The sequence below is a fragment of the Ovis canadensis genome, chromosome 19, assembly GCF_042477335.2.
Source record: "Ovis canadensis isolate MfBH-ARS-UI-01 breed Bighorn chromosome 19, ARS-UI_OviCan_v2, whole genome shotgun sequence".
Lineage (NCBI taxonomy): Eukaryota > Metazoa > Chordata > Mammalia > Artiodactyla > Bovidae > Ovis > Ovis canadensis.
In genome coordinates, this window is record NC_091263.1 from 72,982,916 (window position 1) to 73,007,106 (window position 24,191).

Genomic DNA, 24,191 nt, shown 5'->3' on the forward strand with positions numbered 1-24,191 from the left:
GCCGTGGGCCTGTGTCCAGAGTGCAGAGGATAGACGGGGGGGTGGGGTGGGCGGCAGAGTTTAGTCTGAGGGATGGAAGAAAGCTGTGAGCAGGTGGATCCTGGGTTGACATGGGGCAGAGGAAGAAGCAGCTGATTCAGGCAGTGATGAAACCTTCGTCCCTGGAGGCACTGCGTCTTGTCTCTGCTTATAGGTGAAACCTGTCAATCAGGTTCAAACTGGAATTTCAGGGCCACTCTTGAAGAAACTACCATGTTCTGCCTAACCTGTCGTGTTTCTTTAAAAAATGACCATTATTCACAATTTCTTGGCCATTGGTCTGAAGACCATGAAGATATTTTAAGCAGGAACATGATCCATTTCCCTGTCTGGAAAGAAATAATTACTATATATAAAATAAACAACAAGGTCCTTCTGCAAAGCACAGAGAACTGTATTCAATATCTTATCAAACCTATAATGGAAAAGAATCTGGAGATATATATACATATAATTATATATATATGTATATATATCTGAGTCACTTTGTGTACACCTAAAACATTGTAAATCAACTGAACTTCAAAAAATAAATAAGGTCAGTTGTGTTTTTTTTTTTTAAAGACATAAACCAACAAGCAAAATGCTGTTGCCTTTGGACGTGTGGAGGGTTCTAACCTCACCCTGATCCCAGCCCCCAAGTACAGGAACATGCTCTGGGGCCAGGGTCTTGGTCAGGCTCCGTGGGATCTCGGGCAGCTCACTCCGCCTGTGCGAGCCAGTGTCCTCGCGTGTAAGATGGGAACAGCCTTACAGCGTACGTGTGCTGGGTCTCCTGAAGACACTCTCCCAAGTGCTCTGCCCTGTGCTTTGATGGTTACTGAGGATGGAAAGATCACAGTTGACAACGCCATCTGGAAAGCTGACCGTGAGGTGCACGCAGGGTGTCATTTTCTCCTGCCTGGGAGGAAAAGACCCCGATCTCAGAAGCCTGAGTTTCTTAGGATGTCAGCTCTTCAGCATCCAAGTGCAGCCCATTTTTGCTGAGAGACACACGCAGTTCTGTGACAGGCAATCGTCTCATCCCACCTCTGGGAGCAGAAACTGGCTTTGGAGAACAGCAGAGCCCTTCACAGCAGCGCCTTTAAAATGTTTTTGAATGACTAATATCCTCTTCTCTGTGTGTCCATGAGCTGACCTGAGGAAAAGCAAACTGAAGCTCATTAGTGTGGAAGAGAGAATGCATCTGGGCCCAGTTCCTGTTCACGTGGACATCTCACACTCGAAGTGAGAATGCAAACAGGAAGAGAATTCTGATTTAAAAAAAAAAAAATATATATATATATATATATCATTGGGAATATCTTTAGCCCTGACCTGGATGTCAGAAGAACCAAGTTCAAAGTCCTGTTCTACCAACCAAGTGGTCATGTACCTTTTCGGAAGCCACTGGTCTTGCTCCATTTTCAGATCTGTGGAACGGGGTTGATTTAACTTGCCTGGTGCTAGGAACACTGTCTGTTCTGATACTGGTCTTTGGCCCGGGACCCTCACGCAGAGCTCTTGCATCCCTTGGGATTTCCTGGATGATAGCAGTGTCTTTTTTGTTGTTACGTTTTGGCTGCTCCGTACTGTGTGTGGGGTCTTAGTTCCCTGACCAAGAATATCGAACCTGGGCCCCTACTGTTGGCAGCACGGAGTCTTAACCACTGGACCCCAGGGAAATTCCTTTCTAAATTTTTTAAAAAATTTAAACCAAAAAAAATTTTTTTTTGTTTAAATTTTAGGAGTGCCTTTTGTTATATTGAGGCAATACTTGGTGGGCTCCCGGATGGCTTCAAGATGGGGGCTTGTCTCCAGAAAGACCAAGCCGGGATTAGAAGCTTAGATCGTTCAGGCTCAGCCCCTAACCTCTGGGAAGGGGGGCGAGGGGCTGGAGATTCACTTAATGGTGAATCATACCGACAGGATGAGGCCTGCATAAAAACCCCCAAAGTATGGTGACAGGTAGACAAGTTCTGGTTCCCCATCCTGGGAGCTTCTGAACCCCCTCCTTTCAGGTTTGTGCTCCGGCTCCCTCACACAGGCACGGCTGGTCAGTCACCGACTGCTGGCCAGCCATTCGCCCTCCAGCCCATCTCCTCTCCCCGAAATCAGTCCTCTCCCCTCTCTTCAAACTTGGTTCCCCTGGTAACCAGCCGCATCCTTAGATGCTTGCCCAAGTCACCTTATCAACCCAGTGGAGGTGGAAAGGGGCTTGTTATAGGTAACAGGACCCCTATTTCACCTTTGTGGCTCTGAAGCCGAAGTTAAGAAACCAGATATTATGACAAATGGTGTTCTTACTGCTCTCGTGTCCCAGGAAGTTCAAGGGTTTTGGAAGCTTTGAGCCAGAAACTGCGGCTGAAGACCGGTTGCATGTGAGAAATACATTTTCATCACCTGAATGAGCAAATATGTGCGCTCTATCATCTGTGGCCCCGTGGCCTGTAGCCGCCAGGCTCCTCTGACCAGGGGATTTCCCAGGCAGGAATATTTCCGACTCCAGGAGGCGCTCCTGACCCAGGGGTCGTCGGACTCCCATCTCCCGCATCTCCCGCGCTGGCAGGTGGGCGCACCACCACTAGCCCCACCTGGGACCCCTATAAGTCTCAGTCGTGCCCTGTAAACAGGTTGGCACATCAGTTTACCCATCTCTGTGTCCCGAGTCAGTCCTCAGAGAGGCTTGTCCCAGGGTTCTCAACAAGCTGAATGAAGAAGCAATCCGCGGACTCTGTCATTATTTTCTTCTTCTTTTGAAAGGATGCTGTCTGCACCAACAGACGTCTCAAGCTAATCTTTCATCTAGTTACAAGAGCTTAGAAAGATGTTCTTGACATGATATTTCCTCCAGACTATTACACTCATGTAAAATCAGGCGAAAGTCAAGAGCATCCCTACCATAATGTTTCACTAGAAATTTAATACAGGTGTCAAACAATACTTCAAAAATTTAAAACAAAAGGTAAAAATTCCACCCTACAGAAAAATCGTTAGCGTTTTGGTATCTTTTTCATTAAGTTCTTTTTTGACTGAATTTTTAGAAGTTAGATTTTTGGAATATATTAGACTCTTAGAATTTAAGGAGATGCAGAAAAAGATGCATAATAATAAAATAACTGCCCATTGTCTCCAAAGTCATAATCAACCATCACTCATATTTATCTAACTTTTAAAATTAAAGACATAAACTGTTATAAAGTTGACTCTGATTACTATCATGACTTGGGTGGGAATCAAGGAGCTCAAATCAGTTAGTCCTAAAGGAAATCAACCCTGGATATTCACCGGGAGGAGTGTGGCTGAAGCTGAAGCTCCAATACTTGGGCCACCTGATGTGAAGAGCTGCTTATGGAAAAGTCCCTGATGCTGGGAAAGATTGAGAGCAAGAGGAGAGGGAGAAGTCAGAGGGTGAGATGGTTGGATGGCATCACCAACTCAATGGACATGAGTCTGAGCAAACTCCGGGAAATAGTGAAACCCAGGGAAGCCTGGCGTGCTGCAGTCCATGGGGTCGCAAAGAGTCAGACACGACTGAGCGGCTGAACCGCAGCAGCAGCAAAGCTGGCTGAGATCCCTATCGCGACTCGGGTGGGAACCCTTCCTGTATAAACGCTGGGTTCTGTCTGTCAGCCCTGTTCCGTCTTTGCCTGCTCTCTGCTTAGCCTGCGGGACCGGCAGCTTCCGAGCTATCTGCCCGACCTCCTTGTTTCTGCATTTGGAGATTGTCAGGGAGGAGAGAGAAAGAAGCTGTCCTCCTTTCTGCCCCAGCTCTGCAGGTGGATGGTGCTTTCAGCTGTGGCAGGAGACGGACCCTAGGCCCCCGAGCTCATGGTGGAGGGCAGGGCTTCCGGCGGGTATGTGGTACCTGTGCATTCTCGACATCAGTCCGGGGACAGAGACAGCCTCCTGATGTCTGAGTACTGTTTCCTATTGTTCATCCCCTTCAACACACTTGAAAGCAATTATTTACATTAAATACTTTTCTGCTCAGTATAGCTAGAACAACTTCTATTTTCCTGACCAGGCATCAGTTCAGTTCAGTCGCTCAGCTGTGTCCGACTCTTTTCGACCCCATGAATCGCAGCACACCAGGCCTCCCTGTCCATCACCAACTCCCGGAGTTCACTCAGACTCACGTCCATCGAGTCCGTGATGCCATCCAGCCATCTCATCCTCGGTCGTCCCCTTCTCCTCCTGCCCCCAATCCCTCCCAGCATCAGAGTTTTTTCCAATGAGTCACCTCTTCGCATGAGGTGGCCAAAGTACTGGAGCTTCAGCTTTAGCATCATTCCTTCCAAAGAAATCCCAGGGTTGATCTCCTTCAGAATGGACTGGTTGGATCTCCTTGCAGTCCAAGGGACTCTCAAGAATCTTCTCCAACACCACAGTTCAAAAGCATCAATTCTTCGGCGCTCAGTCTTCTTCACAGTCCAACTCTCACATCCATACATGACCACTGGAAAAACCATAGCCTTGACTAGACGGACCTTAGTTGGCAAAGTAATGTCTCTGCTTTTGAATATACTATCTAGGTTGCTCATAACTTTTCTTCTAAGGAGTAAGCGTCTTTTAATCTCATGGCTGCAATCACCATCTGCAGTGATTTTGGAGCCCCCCAAAATAAAGTCTGACACTGTTTCCACTGTTTCCCCATCTATTTCCCATGAAGTGATGGGACCAGATGCCATGATCTTCGTTTTCTGAATGTTGAGCTTTAAGCCAACTGTTTCACTCTCCTCTTTCACTTTCATCAAGAGGCTTTTAAGTTCCTCTTCACTTTCTGCCATAAGGGTGGTGTCATCTGCATATCTGAGGTTATTGATATTTCTCCGGGCAGTCTTGATTCCAGCTTGTGTTTCTTCCAGTCCAGCATTTCTCATGATGTACTCTGCATAGAAGTTAAATAAGCAGGGTGACAATATACAGCCTTGACGTACTCCTTTTCCTATTTGGAACCAGTCTGTTGTTCCATGTCCAATTCTAACTGTTGCTTCCTGACCTGCATACAGATTTCTCAAGAGGCAGGTTAGGCGGTCTGGTATTCCCATCTCTTGAAGAATTTTCCACAGTTTATTGTGATCCACACAGTCAAAGGCTTTGACATAGTCAATAAAGCAGAAATAGATGTTTTTCTGGAACTCTCTTGCTTTTTCGATGATCCAGCGAATGTTTTTGGCAATTTGATCTCTGGTTCCTCTGCCTTTTCTAAAATCAGCTTGAACATCAGGGAGTTCACAGTTCACGTATTGCTGAAGCCTGGCTTGGAGAATTTTGAGCATTACTTTACTAGCATGTGAGATGAGTGCAATTGTGCAGTAGTTTGAGCATTCTTTGGCGTTGCCTTTCTTTGGGATTGGAATGAAAACTGACCTTTTCCAGTCCTGTGGCTGCTGTTGAGTTTTCCCAATTTGCTGGCATATTGAGTGCAGCACTTTCACAGCATCATCTTTCAGGATTTGAAACAGCTCCACTGGAATTCCATCACCTCCACTAGCTTTGTTCATAGTGATGCTTTCTAAGGCTCACTTGACTTCACATTCCAGGATGTCTGGCTCTAGGCGAGTGATCACACCATCGTGATTATCTTGTTGTGAAGATCTTTTTTGTACAGTTCTTCTGTGTATTCTTGCCATCTCTTCTTAATATCTTCTGCTTCTGTTAGGTCCAGACCATTTCTGTCCTTTATCGAGCCCATTTTTGCATGAAATGTTCCCTTGGTATCTCTAATTTTCTTGAAGAGATCTCTAGTCTTTCCCATTCTGTTCTTTCCCTCTATTTCTTTGCATTGATCGCTGAAGAAGGCTTTCTTATCTCTTCTTGCTATTCTTTGGAACTCTGCATTCAGATGCTTATATCTTTCCTTTTCTCCTTTGCTTTTTGCTTCTCTTCTTTTCACAGCTATCTGTAAGGCCTCCGCAGACAGCCATTTTGCTTTTTTGCATTTCTTTTCCATGGGGATGGTCTTGATCCCTGTCTCCTGTACAATGTCACCAACCTCATTCCATAGTTCATCAGGCGATGGGTACAATGCTATTGATTGGCATGTTTGTAAAATGTATACATAAATAGCATCAAGCTGCACCTAATATGCCGCATTTTCTTTTTTAAAAAAATTAAATTATTTATAACTTATGCAGATACAGAAAAGAGTTTGGTTTTACAAAAGGGTGCAAAGTGAGCCCTCGTGGGACCGTCAGTCAGGCGAAGAAAAAGAACATTCCTGAGAGCAGAAAGCCCCAGGGTTCCCTGATGACGTGGCTGCTTCATGCAGCGCTGTGGTGTTGTGATCTCAAGCTGCCAATCTGCAGGTCTGGGTCATCGTTTTTTACTGTTGCATTTTATCCCAAGAGTGAAATTAGAGACACTTCCACTTTATTTATATTCACAAAAAAGTCTTGCAATAAATATCCTTCTTCGCATCTGCTTGTACACGTGAGGCTTTCTCTGTAGCCATTTCGTCTCACTGTGGGTCACAACCTATAAGCGGCGTGAGAGATGAATGTAAGGGATTTCAACCAAAATTGTGTGTGTGTGAGTGTGTGTATAGCAGAGTTTTATTAAAGTATAAAAAGGACAGGGAAAGCTTCTGACACAGACATCAGAAAGGGGGCAGAGAGTGCCCCAGATTCCAACCAAACTTCTTTTACAGCTTTATCGAGATACAGTTTGCGTGTCGTGAAAACTCATGCATTTACAGCGTTTCGCGGTATTTCGGAGTTGTACCAGCATCACAATGTTCTAATTTTACTTACTTAGTTTTTGGCCACTCAGCGTGGCAAGTGTGATCTTATTCCCCAACCAGGGATCAAACCACTGTCCCTTGCGTTGGGAGTGTCGACTCTCAGCCACTGGACCCCCAGGAAAGTCTCGAGCGTGTGTTAGTCACTCAGTCACGACCTACTCTTCGTGACGCCATGGATGTAGGCCGCCAGGCTTCTCTGTCCATGGATTTCTCCAAGCAAGAATAGGGGAGTGGCTTGCCATTTCTTTCTCCAGGGCATCTTCCCAACCCAGGGGTTGAACCAGGGTCCCCTGCATTTCAGGCAGATTCTTTACTGTCTGAGCCACCAGGAAAGCCCAGGGAAGTCACCAACCACCCTCAAATTTTAGAACATTCTCAGAGCCCCTCAAACCAACCTTTGGACCATCAGCAACCATTCCCCATTTCTGCTCTCCACCCACGCCCCCACTGCCAGGCAACCACTAAGCTACGTTTCTGCTTCTGGAAATTCTGGACATTTCGCATGAATGGGGTAATACGGCCTGTGGCATTTTGTGACTGGCTGCTTTCACTGACCATAATGCTTTCAAGGTTCGTTCACGTTGTAGCGCGTCTCAACACTTGCTTCCTTTTTGTTGTCGAACAGTATTGCATTGTCTGACAGACCACACTCGCCTACACTCCTCAGCTGATGGACGGTTGGGTTGTTTCCCCTTTTTGGTTGCTGTGAATAATCTAATGAATGTCTGTATACAAGCTTTTGTGTAGAGGAACGTTTCCTTTTCCTTTTGGGTATATACCCGGGAGCAGAATTGTTGGCTCATAGGCAACTCATTGGAAAAGACCCTGATGCTGGGAAAGGTGGAAGGCAAAAGAAGGGGGCGGCAGAGGAGGAGACGGATAGATAGCATCGTCAAGTCAATGGACATGAGTTTGGGAAAACTCCGGGAGACAGTGAAGGGCAGGAAAGCCTGGCGTGCTGCAGCGCCTGGGGTCACAAAGAGTTGGACCCGACTGAGCAACTGAACAACAACAGTGGGGGCTTCCCCCGTGGCTCAGCTGGTAAAAAACTGCCTGCAACGCAGGAGACCTGGGTTCGACCCCTGGGTTGGGAAGATCCCCTGGAGAAGGGAAAGGCCACCCGCTCCAGTATTCTGGCCTGGAGACCTCCATGGGCTGTGTAGTCCGTGGGGTCGCAAAGAATCTGACACGCCAGAGCGACGTTCACTTTCAACAACAGGGCAGCTCTATGTTTAATTTTTCAGGAACTGCCAGGCTGTTTTCCAAAGTGTCCGCACGATTTTGCATTCCCGTCAGCATTGAGCGAGGGTCCTTTGGGGGCCCACCGAGGCCTCCAGAGTTGAAAGAAAGATCATTTTAAAGGAAAGACATTTGAGATTCACAGTTGCAGGAAGAGCCTCTTCAGAGCTTCCTTCATTCGGTTAAAGGTGGAAACTTCTGGACCCTCCTTTCTAGGGCTGGAAAGAAGCGACTGGAAGCCCCTCGTAGCTGCTTGCCTGCTCTGCCAAGTCGCTTCAGTCGCGTCTGACTCTTTGCGACCCTATGGACTGTAGCCGCCAGGCTCCTCTGTCTGTGAGATTTCCCAGGCCAGACACTGGAGTGGCTGCCATGTCCACCTCCATCCCCTCCCAACCCAGGGGTCGAGCCGGCCTCTCCTGCACTGGCAGGTGGGTACCTTACCACTAGCACCACCGGCTGAAACAAACATCACAGGCTTTCTGACTTCCCGTTTGCTCCTCTGGAAGCCCGTTTGTTATTCCACGGAAGCATTTCCCCGTATCCTTCTCCCCTGTTAAGTCCTCAGCTATTTAGAGATTATGTTTTCCTGTGAACTTCCAGTACCTATAAAAGTCTATCTTTCTTCTTGCTAACCTGCTCCCACTACTGAACCTAACATGGCAGGGGAAAGGTTTTCCTTCCCTGTGGTTCCAGTTCCCACATCCTCGCCAGCACTTGCTATGTTTCTTTTTGGTTATCACGGCCATCCCAGTTGACGTGAAATGCTACCTGTTGTGGTTTTGATTGACATTTCCCTGGTGGCTGATAATGTTGGACATCTTCCCATTGGCTGTTTATATATCTTCTGCAGAAAAATACCTATTCACGCCCTTTGTTCATTTTTTAAATTGGGTTATTTGGCTTTTTTTTATCATTGAGTTGTTATCCAAGAACTTTTGAAAGAATGAAATATAGGGAAAAAGGCTTAGAACTATGTCTGGCACATATTAAACACACAAATGATGAAATATGAAACAGAAGATATCAGAATGGTCACCTGCAGGAAGGTGAATGCTGCTTCATGAAACTTTCGTTTCACTCCCACAAAGCATTGTGAAATGGGTCACATGTGATTGCGTTGCTTTGTTTTTTAATGGCACTGCGCAGCATGTGGAATATAGTTCCCTGAGCAGGGATCGAACCCATGCCCCCTGCCGTGGGAGCGCGGAGCCCTAACCTCTGGACCACCAGGGAAGCCTCTGACTGGTGTTTCTCATACTGCGGGTTGCACTCAGAAAAGTTCAGATTCTGTTAGTAGGTGCAACCTGTTATATACAGGATGGATAAACAACAAAGCCCTGCTGTATGGCCCAGGGAACTGTAGCGATGCCCTGCAATACACCACAAGGGGAAAGAGCGTGGAGAAGACCGCGCATCTTCACAACTGAGTCACTCTGCTGCACAGCAGAAATTAACACAACATGGTAAATCAGCTATGCTTCAGAATTTTTTAATTGAGAAAAAAAGTTCAAATCTCATATTCTAAGGTACATATGTACGAGATGAATTGCTAGGTCTTGAGCTATGTCCGTGTTCAGGTTTACTAAATACAGATCCAAATCCCTCCCCACCATTCTGAAATAAAAAACAAACCCCCCAAACCCCTCACATCACTTTGCCTATAAGTTCTCATCAAAGTCCTTTGCAGTGAAAACTGACATACCTGTGTTGAGATGGTTTAAAGTCTTCTGCCCATTCAGTGTGAGCACTGATGCTTGATTTAAGAGCAGCTGAAGTGTTGACAGTAGGTGCTGCTCCTGAATTCACTGGGAGTGGTGTTGCAAAGATGGGCTTCTGCACCTTTTACTTTTCAAACTAAATGAAAAAGAAAAAGATTCTGAAACAGCAGCTTCCCTGGTGCCTCAGTGGTAAAGAACCCACCTGCCAGTGCAATCGAGGGACCGATTCCTGGTCCAGGAAGATCCCACACGTGTCTGAGCATCTAAGCCCACGTGCCACCACCACTGAGCTGCGCTCTAGAGCCCATGCGTTGCAGCTGCTCAGCCCCTTGCAGCCTGTAGCTTGTGCTCCGCAGCGAGACAAGCCGCCACAGTGAGAAGCCCGCCTAGAGAGCAGCCCCCTGCCGCTAGAGAGCAGCCCCCTCTGGCCACAACTAGAGAGAGGCCCGCACAGCAGCCAAGACCAGCACAGCCAAAATAAATGAATAAAAAGAGATTATTTTTAAAAATTCGGAAACATATCTGGTCTCAGATTTCCAAGGACTTGCACACACATGTACTGAAAATCTCCAATTGGCTGGAGCAATTCACACCTCCACCAGCCGTGCAAGAGACTTCAGTTCCCCTGCCTTCGCTCAGACTCGAGAGAGTCAGACTTTAAAAGTCTGGCTGATCTGATCAGTGAGAAAAGACAGCTCCTTCCTGTTTCAGTTTGCCTTTCCCTGGGCTCAAGGAGGGGGCAGATCTTTTTCTGTGTACTGGTCGCTGGGACTTTCTCTCCTGGGAATTCTCTGTATGTTTAGCTTCTCTGTATGATTTTCCAGCTCTCCACCAACTGACTCTAACACCGCGTTCAAGTAGCTCTAATTTGCAGCTGGTGGAGAACTTGCATATATTCTCACAAACTTCTGTCTTTGCCCTGAGATAAAAATGGCAGGAGAGAAAGCGGGAAGTCTCCAGTGAAGATGATCTCTGCCAGGTCGGGCCATCCCCAGATAGGTCCTAACGGCACACTGGTTATTCTGAGTTAAAATTACTCAGGGCTTGGCCGGTGGCTCAGAGGGTAAAGAATCTGCCTGCAATGCAGGAGATCCAGGTTCGATCCCTGGGTCGGGAAGATGCCCTGGAGAAGGAATGGATACCCACTGCAGTACTCTTGCCTGGAGAAGTCCATGGACTGAGGAGCTGGGAGGGCCACAGTCCTTAGGGTCACAAAGAGTCGGACACAGCTGAGAGGCTAACACTTGAGATAGATGTTAGCACAAGAGGGAACCTGTGACCCTCCTCTCTGCCTTCCGGAAAGCAGGGAATAAATCTCTCCTGTAAAAGGGCCACTGCCTGCATCTGAAAGTGGAAGGAAACAGGGGATCCATGGTGGAGAGTCTATATAAACAAACCTGTTACTTCTTTAATTTACCACCCCAAGGCCCAACTCTGATTAGAGTTCCCAAAGCCTCATTTCCTTTTTCCTGTCAATTCCTCTCAAATTTATTGTTTCTTTGTCTAAAGAAATATACAAGCTTCTTGCTTTGGCCACCTCTTAGGTCCCATTACTGTGAAACCTCTATGAGCACAAATTAAAATTTATTTACTTACGTGTCTTGTGTCCATTTTATTATTAGCTCAGCCACAGGAACTCAATGAGGGGAGAGGGAAATTTCCCCTCCCCGATAGACACTGCCTTTCTCAATCCTGCAGAAAGCATTCTGGGCCCACGGAGTAAAAATGGGAGCAAAGAACTGCACCCTCCACCCTCACCAGCTACTTAAACTTTGAGTTCATCAAAGTTTCTAATGGATGCAAAACCTAAATTATCCACTCAAGTCACGTTCGGACTTAAAGTGAAAGTGAAAGTGAAGTCGCTCAGTCGTGTCCAACTCTTTGCGACCCCTTGGGCTGTAGTCCACCAGGTTCCTCTGTCCATGGGATTTTCCAGGCAAGAACACTGGAGTGGGGTGCCACTTCCTTCTCCACCTGACTTAAAGGGCACTAGGATCTGCCGCAGCCTAACGTGCACCTTTGTGATGTAAATACTGTGATACTGTCCGCAGTTTAGGGACTTCCTGTTGGTCCAGTGGTTAAGGCTCTGCGTTTCCACTGCAGGGGGCGAGGGTTCGATCCCTGGTTGTGAAACTAAAATCCCACGTGCCCAGGCCAAGAATTACAAAAACAAAACAAGAAACAAAAAGAACCCCCAGAACAGTTTAGCTAAAGTTTCCTGGCTGTTCTGCGAAATGAAAACAAGTGCCCTGCGGGATGGGCGGGGAGGGAGAGCGCAGCTTCACGCAGGAAGTCATCCTTGGCTCTGACAGGCGTCTCGGCCGGACAATCTGCCGCCTGCTGCAAGGTCGCCGGAACTGCGGCCCCTTGGCTTCAGTGGACATATGGAAAGTTATGGGAAAACCTAAAGTTCCTCCTGATCACTGCATTGGCAAGTCTGGGTGAAATGAAAGTTTCCTAATGTATTTTGTTTCCTGGGTTTGAATTTTCATTTCTGTACAATGTCAAGCTCATTGGGATGAGTAGGGAGTGGTGGAGACTGTGGCAAACTGGGGAGGTCGAAAATCCTTCTTTCAAAAGATGTCGGCCACTCGTGTCTGGCAGGTCGTTTATCCTGTGGAAAGATGAGCCCCGTGTTGCCAATACTTCTGATTTTTTTTTTTTAAACTTCTGATGTTTTGAAAGAAATTATAAAGCTAGATTTTATGTTAAAAAAAACCCCGATTATTAAATATTGGGAAACAATTCAAAGGGAAGAAATCTGGGTAGTGTTTTCTGTCTGAGGAAGAGGAACGTCCTCCTTGTGGAGAAAGTAGTTGACTACATAGTGTCCTAAGCCCTGTCCTAAGGTTACGTGTCTTAATGGAATGTCTGTGCCTTGGAGACCATGAGGAACTCCATGTTGTCAATGAAGGTGTAACCTTCTCAGGGCCACGCAGCCAACAGGGAGCAGGGACGGCGTCTGACCAGCATATGCAGAGGCCTCAGAGAAAGCTGTGCCCGAGGAAGGGCTGGGGGCTGCCCACAGCACGAAGGTGTGCTGTCCAGAGATGCTGCACCCAGCAACAGGATGGACTGAAGTCGGTCTGGTCTCCGTAACCACCATGCCCAGGCAGGATTAATGGCAGTGATAAAAGACACACCATATGTTTCTAATTCATCACACAGGGATGAAATACACAGACGCCTGGAAGCCTCTGTAGGTTTAAGTTCTAAAGAGTCCCTGTGGCTACTGTTAAGGGTTTTAAAAAAAAATCCTTTTGTTGTGGTGGTGGTGAAGTTCATGTAAAGTTTATCACCTTAATGACTCTTAAAAATAATTTTATTTATTTACGTGTTTTGGCTATTCTGGGTCTTCCTTGCCTCACGGGCTTGTCTCTGGTTGCCCTGAGCAGAGGCTACTCTCTAGTTGCGGTGTGCAGGCTTCCGATTGTGGTGGCCGCTCGTTGCAGAGCGCAGGCTCTAGGGCACACGGGCGTGAGTAGCTGGAGCCCTCAGACTCTAGAGCTTGGGCTCAACGGTGCTGAACTGGCTTAGACGCCCCGCGGCGGGTGGGATTGCCCCAGATCAGGGATGGAAGCTGCGTCTCCTGCATTGGCAGGTGGAATCCTCACCCCCACCAAAACTGCAAACTTCTTTTTAATTGCATTCTTATTTAGTGAATAGACCCGTACACCCTGATGTTATTTATTACTGCAATGGGCAGATATGTAAGCATGTTTTTAAGAAATGTACTAATATAATTAAAAAGAATAATCTATTAGCTTTCCCTTTGGGGCTGTATTATTTAATTTTTAATAAAAAAAATCTTTTAATTAAAAAATCAAAACAATAATTTTGTCTTATGAAGGAGTGTTACAAAAAAACGTTCATTCCTAAGACGTTGAAATAGCCAACTGTGTCCCACTGGACGGGAGGGCCTGGGAGGTGGACGGAAGAGGTGATGCTGTGTGGGAAGCAGATACACCTGGAGGGATCTGAAGATCACGGAGGAGTTTAGACTCTTCTGCCAAAGGCATCTGGGGGGCTCTGGAGGGTGGGCCAGGCATGCGTGTACTGTGGTGTGTCAACCACTCTGGTACCAGTGTCCGCGTCCTGGTGGTGGGCAGGGCGCACCTGGGAAGCCAGGGCTAGGACATACTCTCCTCCAGTATTTTTCAGATTTATTTGTTTGTGCAGAATCTTCCACCTTTGTTGTGGCCTGCAAGCTCTCAGCTGTGGCGTGTGGCATCCAGTTCCCTGACCACGATCGAACCCAGGCCCCCTACGTTGGGAGCGCAGAGTCTCGGCCAGTGGCCCACCAGGGAAGACCCCCTCCTCCAGTTTTTGGTGGCCTGGTGAGGTCGAGACCCCCTGTGTCTCTCCAGGGCTGCTGGCGTCAGGCTTGGCGGTGGGATGGCACGCGTGCCAGCACTTCCGAGGGGCCTGACGGTGTGGCGCTTCAGTCAGCTTTCCCTGCCTCCACTGTCCCCTAGTGAGGTCTTCGGGGAAGAAGAGAGCTGGGCGGCGAGGATGAGGGCTTCGGTGGTCCAGGGGCAGAGAACTGGCCCGGGCATTCCCTGATCCTGGCAGGGGATGGAAGTGGCAAGTGTGGGAAGGCCGCCCTCGTGAGCGTGAATGTGCAAATCAAAACGAGATCCGGTGAGCAGGCGGCGTGTCTGAGCACTGGCAAAAAGCTGCAATTTCTGCCTAATTAGACGGTGCCATTCCCTTGAAGTTTTAGAAAGCATTTTGCCAGGGTTGGAGCTGTTCCATCGCGCCCAGCCTTTTTCTTTCTTTTGTTTTAATTTCCCTAAATGCTGAGGTTTCCATCTCAGAGATGGTGCTGAAGGCCCACAGCGGGGACCCCCCACCTTAACCTTAATCCTCAGGGACCATGACTAGAAGCTGCTGTGGCCTCACGCCGCGGGAGGACCACGGCTGCCGGGCAGCTCCCACAGATGGATGGCGTGGGGGTGGGCAGGCGGGCGTGAAGTTGCGCTAAAGAGGAGCTGCTATTGCGAGAGGAACACAGACAACGCCTGGAGGCAGGGAGCCGGCCGGGGAGCCTGCAGATTAAAAGCTCATTTCGGCCCATTGCAACGTGTGCACCTTACTTGGATCCTGATTCTGAAAGTACAATTTGTGGGGAAAAAAAAAAGCTATGACAGTTGGAAGTCTGAACTCTGGATATGTTATGACTGAGAATTACTGGTCATTTTTTAGATGTGGTGATAGCTTTGTGGTTATCGTGTACATGTAAAAGGGTTCTTATCTTTAGTGATACACATTGAAATGCAGATGAAATGGTAAGATGTCTCGGAATTGTTTCAAGTGAGATGGTTAGGGGCTGGAGTCGGCTGCAGAAGGAGCAATGCTGGCCACAGCGGTGGCTGTGGGGGTGGAGGGTCCCGCCGGGGGCTTCGTTTTGCTATTCTAGCAACTACTGTGGATGTGTGAGCTTCTCCACTGCACCATTTAAAAAATATATTTGTTGCAAACAGTTGAGAGATGGATTCTAATACGACAGCGTGCCAGTAGAGGCAGGTTGCTTGCCTTTGAAATCCCCTCTCGACCCTCATTCGCTCCTGGAGAAAGGTCCTTGTCGGCCGGGGCGTGGTCCTCCTCCCAGGAACAGAGAGCGTGGGCCTTGGGCTCCGGAAGCAGTGTCTCCTGGTAGAATCATGGCATCCTATTGTTTCATTGTATTTATTTTATGGCTACTATTTGAGCAAATGATGCTGCATTCCTATTTACAGAACTGACAAAGTCTCCTTAAATAAATGTGAACGGTTTGATTTGAAGACAAATAGGAAATACCAGTACCCGTGGTCCTCAGTTCAGTTCAGTTCAGTCACTCGTGTCCGACTCTTTGCGACCCCATGAATCGCAGCACGCCAGGCCTCCCTGTCCATCACCAACTCCCAGAGTTCACTCAGACTCACGTCCATCGAGTCCGTGATGCCATCCAGCCATCTCATCCTCTGTCGTCCCCTTCTCCTCCTGCGCCCAATCCCTCCCAGCATCAGAGTCTTTTCCAATGAGCCAGCTCTCAGGGCTGCACATTTTTTCTGAGTGGTGGGAGACAACAGGCATGGCACACACTGATAGAAGTCACTGTCCTGTCTCACTTTATTTATCAGGCAGACGAACGTGGGTCCCTTCCTTCCACGGGGGATCTCTGTGCCTGGGGCAGCATGGCCTGCTCAGGCCAGGCCCCCTGGCCCCCTGAAACTCAGATAAAGCACTGGATTCCCAGAGAAGGTACCCAGAGGCAGGGCATGGACGCAGATCACACATAGAAGGCAGGTGCTGCTTAGAGTCTGGGACCCAGACACCGTGGGCAACTGGGCGGGGCTGGGCTGGGGTGGGGGTGGGCAGGACTAAGGACAAAAGAAAGAGGGAAGGGAAATGTTCTGTCCATCATTTTGTTGCTTCCTGTTGGCTGGTTTCCTCAGGGGAAATTTCCTGACTGCCTTAAGGTAAGCACCTTAAGGTGGCCAACAAGCTGTGTCTACCGAGATTATTCTGTTAGGCCTGTTTGTACGTTTGCTTTTCCCTTTGCATAATGAAACTTTTTTCTTTTCAGGTAATTATAGATTCACATGCAACTCTTTCTTTAATGTTTTTTTGTGTATTTGGCTGGGCTGGGTCTTAGTTGTGGCACGTGGATCTGGTTCCCTGACCAGGGATGGAACCCGGGTCCCCTGCGTTGGAAGCCTGGAGCCTTAGCCACTGGACCACCAGGAAAGTCCTTCCCATGTAGTTTTAAGACACAGACAGAGACATGTTTAAGACAGAGCCTGTGTACCCTCTCCCCGCCGCCCCCCCCCCCCACCAATGGTGACTTCTTGCAGAACTATAGGACACCAGGGAACTCTTTCAATATCTTGTAATAATTTATAATGGAAAAGAATTTGAAAAAAAAAATAAACGAATCATTTTGCTGTATACCCGAAACTAAGGCAACATTGTATCGATAAATCAAGTATGTGTCAATTAGGAAAAACCAATAGGACATATTGTAACCAGGATTTACCCTGCAGTGCAGGAGACCCAGCTACAATTCCTGGGTTGGGAAGACCCCCTGGAGATGGGCTGGCAACCTACTCCAGTATTCTTGCCTTTGAGAATCCCATGGACAGAGGAGCCCGGCCGGCTACAATCCATGGGGTCGCAGAGTCAGACACCACTGAGCTACTAACACGTTCACTTTTTCTCAGTCAAGACGCATTTCGATCCTCACAAAGATTTCATATTTCACAGCCACATCACCACCATCCCCTCCCCTGTCTGACTCTCACCCCGTCAAGCACTCACCTGTTCTCCAGTTCTATAATTTCGCCATTTTTAAGAATGTTATATGAGTGGAATTATGCCATATGTAACCGTTTGTGATTGACTTTTTTCCACTCAGCATAATTTCCTTTGAATTCGAGTTACTGAGTGTATCAGCTGTTTTCCTTTGTTGCCAAGTAGCATTTCATGGTGTCGACTGACCAGTCCGTTTTTCCGTCACCCATGGAAGGACTCCTATGCTGTTTTCAGTGCTGGGTTGTTCTGAAGAAAGCTGCCTTGAACACTGTATGTATGGGCTTTTGTGAAAACTAAGCTTTCATTTTCCTGGGATAAATGTCCAAGATAAATTACATTCACTTACACTCAAGATGTTTTCTCTACAAATCGACATCACTGATTTCTCCTCAATAATCAGAAGATCTGGAAAGGTGGGGTCACAGGGATTCATGCTGGCCATGGACCAGACAGGCTTAAGATCCCCAGTGGCCCACCGAGTTCCTTGTATTTACTTATCTGCTGGACAAGGCTCCTGGCTTGCCAATTTAACTGGGCAGATTGGAACATGACGAGGTACATCATGAATTTCAAATATACACACACATGTATTTGCTTATATATGCATAAAATCTGTCTGGAAGCATACCCAACCAGAAAACACTGATTGCCTCTGGGAAGGGGACTGGGTGAGGGGGAGGAGGGGGGAGTCATTTTTACTATGAGCTCTTTTCAGCCTTTTTAGCTTAAACCATCCGTTATTTACTAAAAAAAAGAATCAATAAAACACGCAAACAAGAACACTAAGAACTCCTCACAGACACCCACTCTGGGGCTGTTTTTATTCATACAGCTCTCATTTCTTTACATAAGAGAGCCTCCTGGAATTTCCCCTCCCAGAGCCCTTGGCTCCACACAGGGAAGAGCCCAGCTCACAGAGCTCTCTCGGCCTTTAGGCCTTGAGTGGAAGTGAAAGTGAAATAGCTCAGTCCAGTCCGGCTCTTTGTGACCCCATGGACTGCAGCCAGTCAGGCTCCTCCAGGCATGGGATTCTCCAGGTAAGAATACTGGAGTGGGTTGCCACGTCCTTCTCCAGGGGATCTTCCAGACCCAGGGATCGAACCTGGGTCTTCTACACTGCAAGCAGGCTCTTTACCATCTGAGCCGCCAGGAAAGGCTTTGGGGGTGATCCCCAAACATTCCTCCCTACTGTCACAAAGCTGGCTGGTCCCTGAAGGGCAGGCCATCAGGGCCTCTCTGAGACCCAGTGAGATGTCTTTGCCCAACCTCCTCCCAGGGGCCACCTCCTCCCAGAAGCCTTTCCCAGCAGGACTGAAGTTCAGCCTCTCCCTCCACCCTCAGACAGGGTCGTCAGGGGGCCCGAGTCTGTCAGTCCTATCTGACTTTTTTGCGACCCCGTGGACTGCAGCCCGCCAGGCTCCTCTGTCCATGGGATTCTCCAGGCAAGAATGCTGGAGTGGGCTGCCAAGTGGGATCAGGGGGCCTCCCGGGTTACAATTCAGGGCACACTTCCTGGACCCTTCACACCGGGGCCCCTGGGCACTCGCTCCGCCCTTTCCTGACCTCCCACTAAGCTGGGGCCTCCCCTCTGCGCAGCAGATTAACATCTTAACTGGGAGTAGGGTACATGCTGAGCCCTCTCCTCCTGTAAGTCTGGACAAAGACAACTACAAACCCAGGACACAACCTGTAGATTGAATTTGAGATCGGAGGCTTCTGCGCCCAGAATTCACTGATGCTGAGCGTTCCCTGTCGCGTGCAGTTGAGGGCAGAGGCGCGGCAGAGTGTGCTCTGGCGGTGTCAGCCCCTAAATCTGCCCTTTGAGTAACCTCCCATGGCTTCCGGAAGGAAGAGAGGGGGTGCAGCGCAGAGAACAGGGCTTTGGGGACTGAGAGCCTCGGCGCTGTCCTTCGTGGCTGAGCGGCCTTCAGGCCAACTCACCTTGTTTCTCCTCGAAAACTGGGGACCACAGTGCCTCCCTGGGGGAGATAGAAGGGTCCAGGTCTTCAGCAGGTGGCTCATACTTGCGGAACTGGGCGCCTCTTTTGGATGCCCAGGCCAGGATGCGTACACATTCCGGATTTCCTGGGAGCCCGTTCCTTCGCGTGTTGATGGGGGTCTCCTCCGACCGAGCTCGAGGTCTCAGGAGCCTGGCTGACTTGTTTGTGAGGCCCTGGCCAGGCTCACTGGCCAGGGGCGCTGCCTGGGGCCCAGTGAATGGCTGCGGGTGGCGGAGAGGAGTCTGAAACCAGGGGACCGAACGTGGAGGCCGGGAAACCGTGCAGCGCTTCGCGCGCGGTCGACGGGCGTCCTGCAGGCCGGCGCCGTACTCGCCCTGCCCGCGGTGACTCGGGCGCACGCCCCGTCCCACTCACCCACCCCCCCGCGGGGCCCCGGGCGCGCCCCAGCCCCTCGCTCCGCCCCGCAGGGCCCGGGGCTGGGGCTGCGAGCCCGGCCCCTCCAGTTCCCGCGCTCAGGTCCCGCCGGGGCCCAGGAAGTGGCCCCGGGCCTCGGCCCTCGCCCCGCCCCACTCCCTCCCGCGCTTATCACCTGCCGGCCGGGCGCGCGACCGGGGACGGAGGGCGCGAGGGGAGCGCGCGGGCCGCCGGCACCGGGTCGCGGGAGGGGACGCGCGGCGAGGATGGCGGCTGGGGGCCGGGGGCTGCGGCCGCAGCTGCTCCTGCTCTCGGGGCTGCTGGCGCTGGGGCCCGGCGCGCTGGCGGCCAAGCTCAACATCCCCAAGGTGCTGCTGCCCTTCACGCGGGCCACGCGCGTGAACTTCACGCTGGAGGCCTCGGAGGGCTGCTACCGCTGGTGAGGAGCGGCCCGGCGCGGGCCTGGGACGCGGGCGGCCGGGCGGGCGCGCTGCAGGTGCGCGGGCGCGGGGAGAGGGCCGCGGCCCCCGGGCAGGTCCGGCGGGGCCTGCGGCGCGCGGCCTTCGGGCCGGGCCGGGAGGCGGGGAGCCGCGCTCCCCCGCGGGCCCGCGCAGCAGGTGCGCCGACGCGCGCTCTCGGGCCCCGGGCTGGCGGCCGATCGGCCACGGCCCCGGCTGCTGGCCGCTCGTGACCCGGCGGCGTGCGCGCGGCTCGCCGCCACTGCGCATGGCGCCGCCCGGGCCTCGGCGCGTCGCGCAGGAGGGGGCCTGCCGGGCGCGGGGCTGCGGCCGGGAGCCCAGCGGTAGGCGTCTGGCGGGCGCGGCTGAGGGCCTCCGAAGGCCTATCGGTCCGGGGCTTCCGGAGGGACCCTCTGCTGGGGGAGAGGGTCACAGAGGAGAGCTGCCGGGCCGGGATGCGCGTCCACGTGGTCGCACTCCGTTCTCCTTCAGGCTCCGGGAGGGGTGGTCGGCGCCCTGCAGAGCCCTGGGATGGGGACGCAGGCAGCTCGCTGGAGTCTGTCTGGTGACTGGTTCCTGGCGCCGGCCTGGTGTGGGAACCCGGCTTGTGGGGAAGCCGGGAAGGTGTGCGCGGGAGTTGAGTCAGCAGTGCAGCGGCTTGGGAGGGAATATAAGCCTTTGATGAGAGGTCTTTCGGACAAACCCTTGGTTTTTAACACATGATACACCTACACTGGAGAAAGAAATGGCAACACAGTCCAGTATTCTTGCCTGGAGAATGTCATGGACAGAGGAGCCTGGTGGGCTACAGTCCCTGAGGTCGCAAAGACTCAGACAGGACCGAGCGACTAACACAGCTACATTACAGATGGAAGATGCAAAAGAATGGTTGGTGATTCACCCCAGGTTGCCCATGGAGCAGGGCTGGCCTGGATGCCTAGCTTGCTGGGGGCTCAGGAATTCTGCACCTTGTGGGGGGTGTGATCTGGGAAGCCCTGGAGCTAATGAGACTAGGGGTCCGCCTCACCCCAAGGTGGCTGGGCGATGCTGTCCAGCTGCTCCATCCCTCGGATGGAGAACAAGGCGGCCTGCGGAGGCCTCCACTCGCAGGAGATTCATTCCCAGCAGGGCGCTGAGTGCTGGGTGTGGCGGAGGCCCTACCACACCTCCCTGCCACCTTGCTGCAGATGAAAGGGAGGGGTGCCGCCCACACGCTACACCCTGCTCCTTTATTTGGTTGCTTGTTCCCAGGCTAGACCGTAACAGGTGTGATTGCATTACAGAGTCCAGCGTGTGTTAAGTCTGCGGGGCCAGTAGTCCGTGGATATCGAGAGAGCATGCTGCTGGGGCTCCGACTGTTTTTTCCTGAGTCACTTCAGGCGTCTCTGACTCTTTGCAATCCCATGGACTGTAGCGCGCCAGGCGCCTCTGTCCATGGCATTCTCCAGGCAGCAAGGCTCAAGTGGGTTGCCAAACCCTCCTCCAGGGGATCTTCCCAACCCAGGGCTTGAACCGGCGTCTCCTGCATTGCAGGCAGATTCTTCACCCACTGAGCCCCCTGCATGCGTTGCTAGTGCCGATTCGATTTCTGAAGGTCGCCTCCTGAAATGACAGTGCAGTTAGCCAAACACACTTTCGGGTTAGTGCCTTCTGCACCTGGTGGGTCGTATTTCCGGCTTGGTATCAGAGGCTGAGCTTCGCTCTGACTTTTCTGCATCCTTGTCCAGGGCCCTGACTGGTGTTGGGGGATCAGCTGTCAGTCCAGACTTGGCCTGAGACTGTGCTCCTTCTCTGGTTGAGGTTGGGAACAAGGAAAAAGGAAGCCGACTATTACAAACAGCTGGCTTCAGACGAGCCCCCTTGGGTGTCCTTGTGTGCTGCTTCCTGAGATTCTAGAGCTGTGTTTTTTGTTTTTGAAGTAACAACTGTTTTTTTTTTTCTTCCCCCCTACCTGCTGTTTTTGGAAAAACTGATGGATTTTAATTTACCTATCTAGCTTCTTAGGAGGAAGGGGGAAAAACAACAACGAAAAATGCCTAGTCTGTGATGCACCAGGGGAGTGCTAAGTACCTTATAACTTGTTTTGAATCTGATCCATAGTCTTTTTTTTTTGCAAATGTGTGACTGCTTGAGTGTCTCAGAGGTATTTGGTGCTGTGATTTCTCCCTTAACGTCACAGGAAAAGCTTCTGTTCTTCAAGCGCTGGAAATGTTTGTTTTCAGTCCCCTTTTCCTAGCCCAGTCAGGTGCTGTTTTAGTTTTTGAAGAGTCTCTCCTGGAACTTTAAGAGTGGGTGTGCAGGCAAGCTTTCTATCCGCCTTCTTCTTCACCCGAGGAGGTCACTGTGAAGTCTGTGAGTGGAGAACAGAGAGCGTGAAAACGCCCCTGGACCCTGGGGGAGTGTTTGCCCAACCTTTGCATTTTCAGCCCAGCTCCCAGTTTTCTGGATCATTGCACACCTGAGCCAGAGGCTTTCAGTTTGCTTTCCCTGTTTCTTGATTTTATAGCATCAAACACTCAGGCAATTTTAAGGTGAGGAGAGCTATAGAGATTATCAAGTCAAGACTGTGCACACATCAGTGCGAGCCTCGGGAGGCTGGTGCTCTGGGGGCTGAGTGGTGGTCTCCATCGGGCAGGAGCCCACGGAAGGGGGCAGGGGACAGGGGACGGTGCCTTCTGACCCACCCTCTTTGGGGATGTGCAGCCTCTGGCTAATTGGCCAGACCTGACTGAACCCCTCCCGTCACACCAGTATTGCTGGTTTTGTGACAAGTTCCTGGTTCTTTTTTGATATTTCGTGTCATTGCTTGGGTGCACGCTCAGTCGGAGAGTCGTATCCAGCTGTTTAGGACTCCATGGACTGTAGGGTGCCAGGCTCCTCTGCCCATGGGATTTCCCAGGCAAGAGTACTGGAGTGGATTGCTGGGCTGGTGACCGGGGCCTGGCTGTGCCCCCACCCCCACCCCGGCCCACGGGTCCTGGTTCCCCCATGGGTGCTTGGGTCCCCCCTCCTGGACCCACAGAAGGAGGTGACGGCAAGTGTGTTTACCTGCTTCCTGGGTGGTTTTCTTCCTGCTCCCCTTGCCTGTCCCTGACCCTCACCCCACTCTGCTCTCGCGGTGACTTCCGCCCTGTCAGCCCTGCCTCTGTGTGTGTGTGTGTTGGGGGGACGGTTAGCCAGTGGGTGGAGGGTGTCTTCCTCTGCCCACACCCACCTCTTCATTGCACAGCCATTACTTCTCCTTTTTCCACTCCTGACCTCCCCTGTCCTTGGGTTCCCATGTCCGGTTAGACACCCTGAAGATAAATTTCATTTCTGGCGCCAACGTGTTTCTATTTTTTCTTTAAGAAACAAAATTGGTGAAATACACATATCATTAAAGTAAGCGTCTCTAAGCGTCCAGCTCAGTGACGCCAGCTATGTTCACGTTGTTGTGCAGCCATCTCCGCCATCATCTCCAGAACTCTTTCATCTTCCCAAACTGAGACTCAGTCAGGGTCGGCTAACGCTCCTCCCGGCCTCCAGCCCCGACACCCACCTTCTAGTCTCCTTAACGCACTGTGGTATCAGCCCGTTCCCTTCTTCACCCCCATCCCTGGAAGTAGCAACATTGTTTTGACTCATGTTTCTGTTTATGGTTGCTTCAGATGGACGGCAGATGATATAGGCTTTCTGTTTACACGAGTGATATACAGTTTGCTCTTTAAATACTTTTGCAGGACTTCCCTCCTGGTCCAGTGGTTAAGACTTCCACTTTCACTGCAGGGGTATAGGTTAGATCCCTGGTTGGGGGAACCAAGATCCCACATGCCTCAGGGCGTGGCCTAAAGGGCATGGCCTAAAGGGCGTGGTACTTTAAAACTTTTTAAAGTACCTTTTCAATAAAGAAGAATCAATTTTTTTTTAAATTAAAGTAGGAAAATGATAAAAGGGTAGCTTGGATATAACTGGAGGTAGAAAGAGAGGGGCTGGGAACTGGAGAAGGCACCAGTGTCCAGGCAGCCGCCATGGTGGGTGGGTGGCCAGACACCCAGGCCCAAAGGCAGGGACTTGAGTCCTGCAGGTGGGGGCGGCCGAGGCAGCCACAGAGCAGAAGCAGCGTTTCTGCTAATTCCTTTGCATATTTTGCGTGTTACTCTCCACTCAATCCTGAAAACAAAACACCTCAAGAGTGACCACCCACTGCACAAATAGGGAACCGAGCAGAGCCAAGTTCAAAGCCAGGTGACAGGGGCTGGCCGGCGGTCCAGTGGTTAAGACTGCTTCCCAATGCAGAGGGTGTGGGGTTGATCCCTGGTCGGGGAGCTAGGATCCCACATACCTCCTGGCCAAAAATGCTCAAAAC

General features: G+C 50.6%; 1 protein-coding gene and 1 long non-coding RNA gene across 2 annotated transcripts in view; one reads left to right on the forward strand and one right to left on the reverse strand.

Annotated features, from left to right (window-relative positions):
• Window positions 1–575: 575 nt before the first annotated feature.
• On the reverse strand, window positions 576–19,356 carry LOC138424766 (uncharacterized). The gene is made up of 3 exons (XR_011250959.1): window positions 18,955–19,356; window positions 9,705–9,856; window positions 576–1,177 (listed from the first exon to the last, which is right to left on the reverse strand). It is a non-coding gene; the product is annotated as an uncharacterized lncRNA (long non-coding RNA).
• A 102-nt stretch (window positions 19,357–19,458) lies between these two features.
• Window positions 19,459–24,191, forward strand: part of NUP210 (nucleoporin 210) — a 94,198-nt gene continuing 89,465 nt past the window's right edge. Inside the window, exon 1 of the mRNA XM_069562148.1 lies at window positions 19,459–19,827. Coding sequence (XP_069418249.1) covers window positions 19,655–19,827 — 173 coding nt within the window. The 5' untranslated portion in view covers window positions 19,459–19,654. The remainder of the gene's footprint in view (window positions 19,828–24,191) is intronic.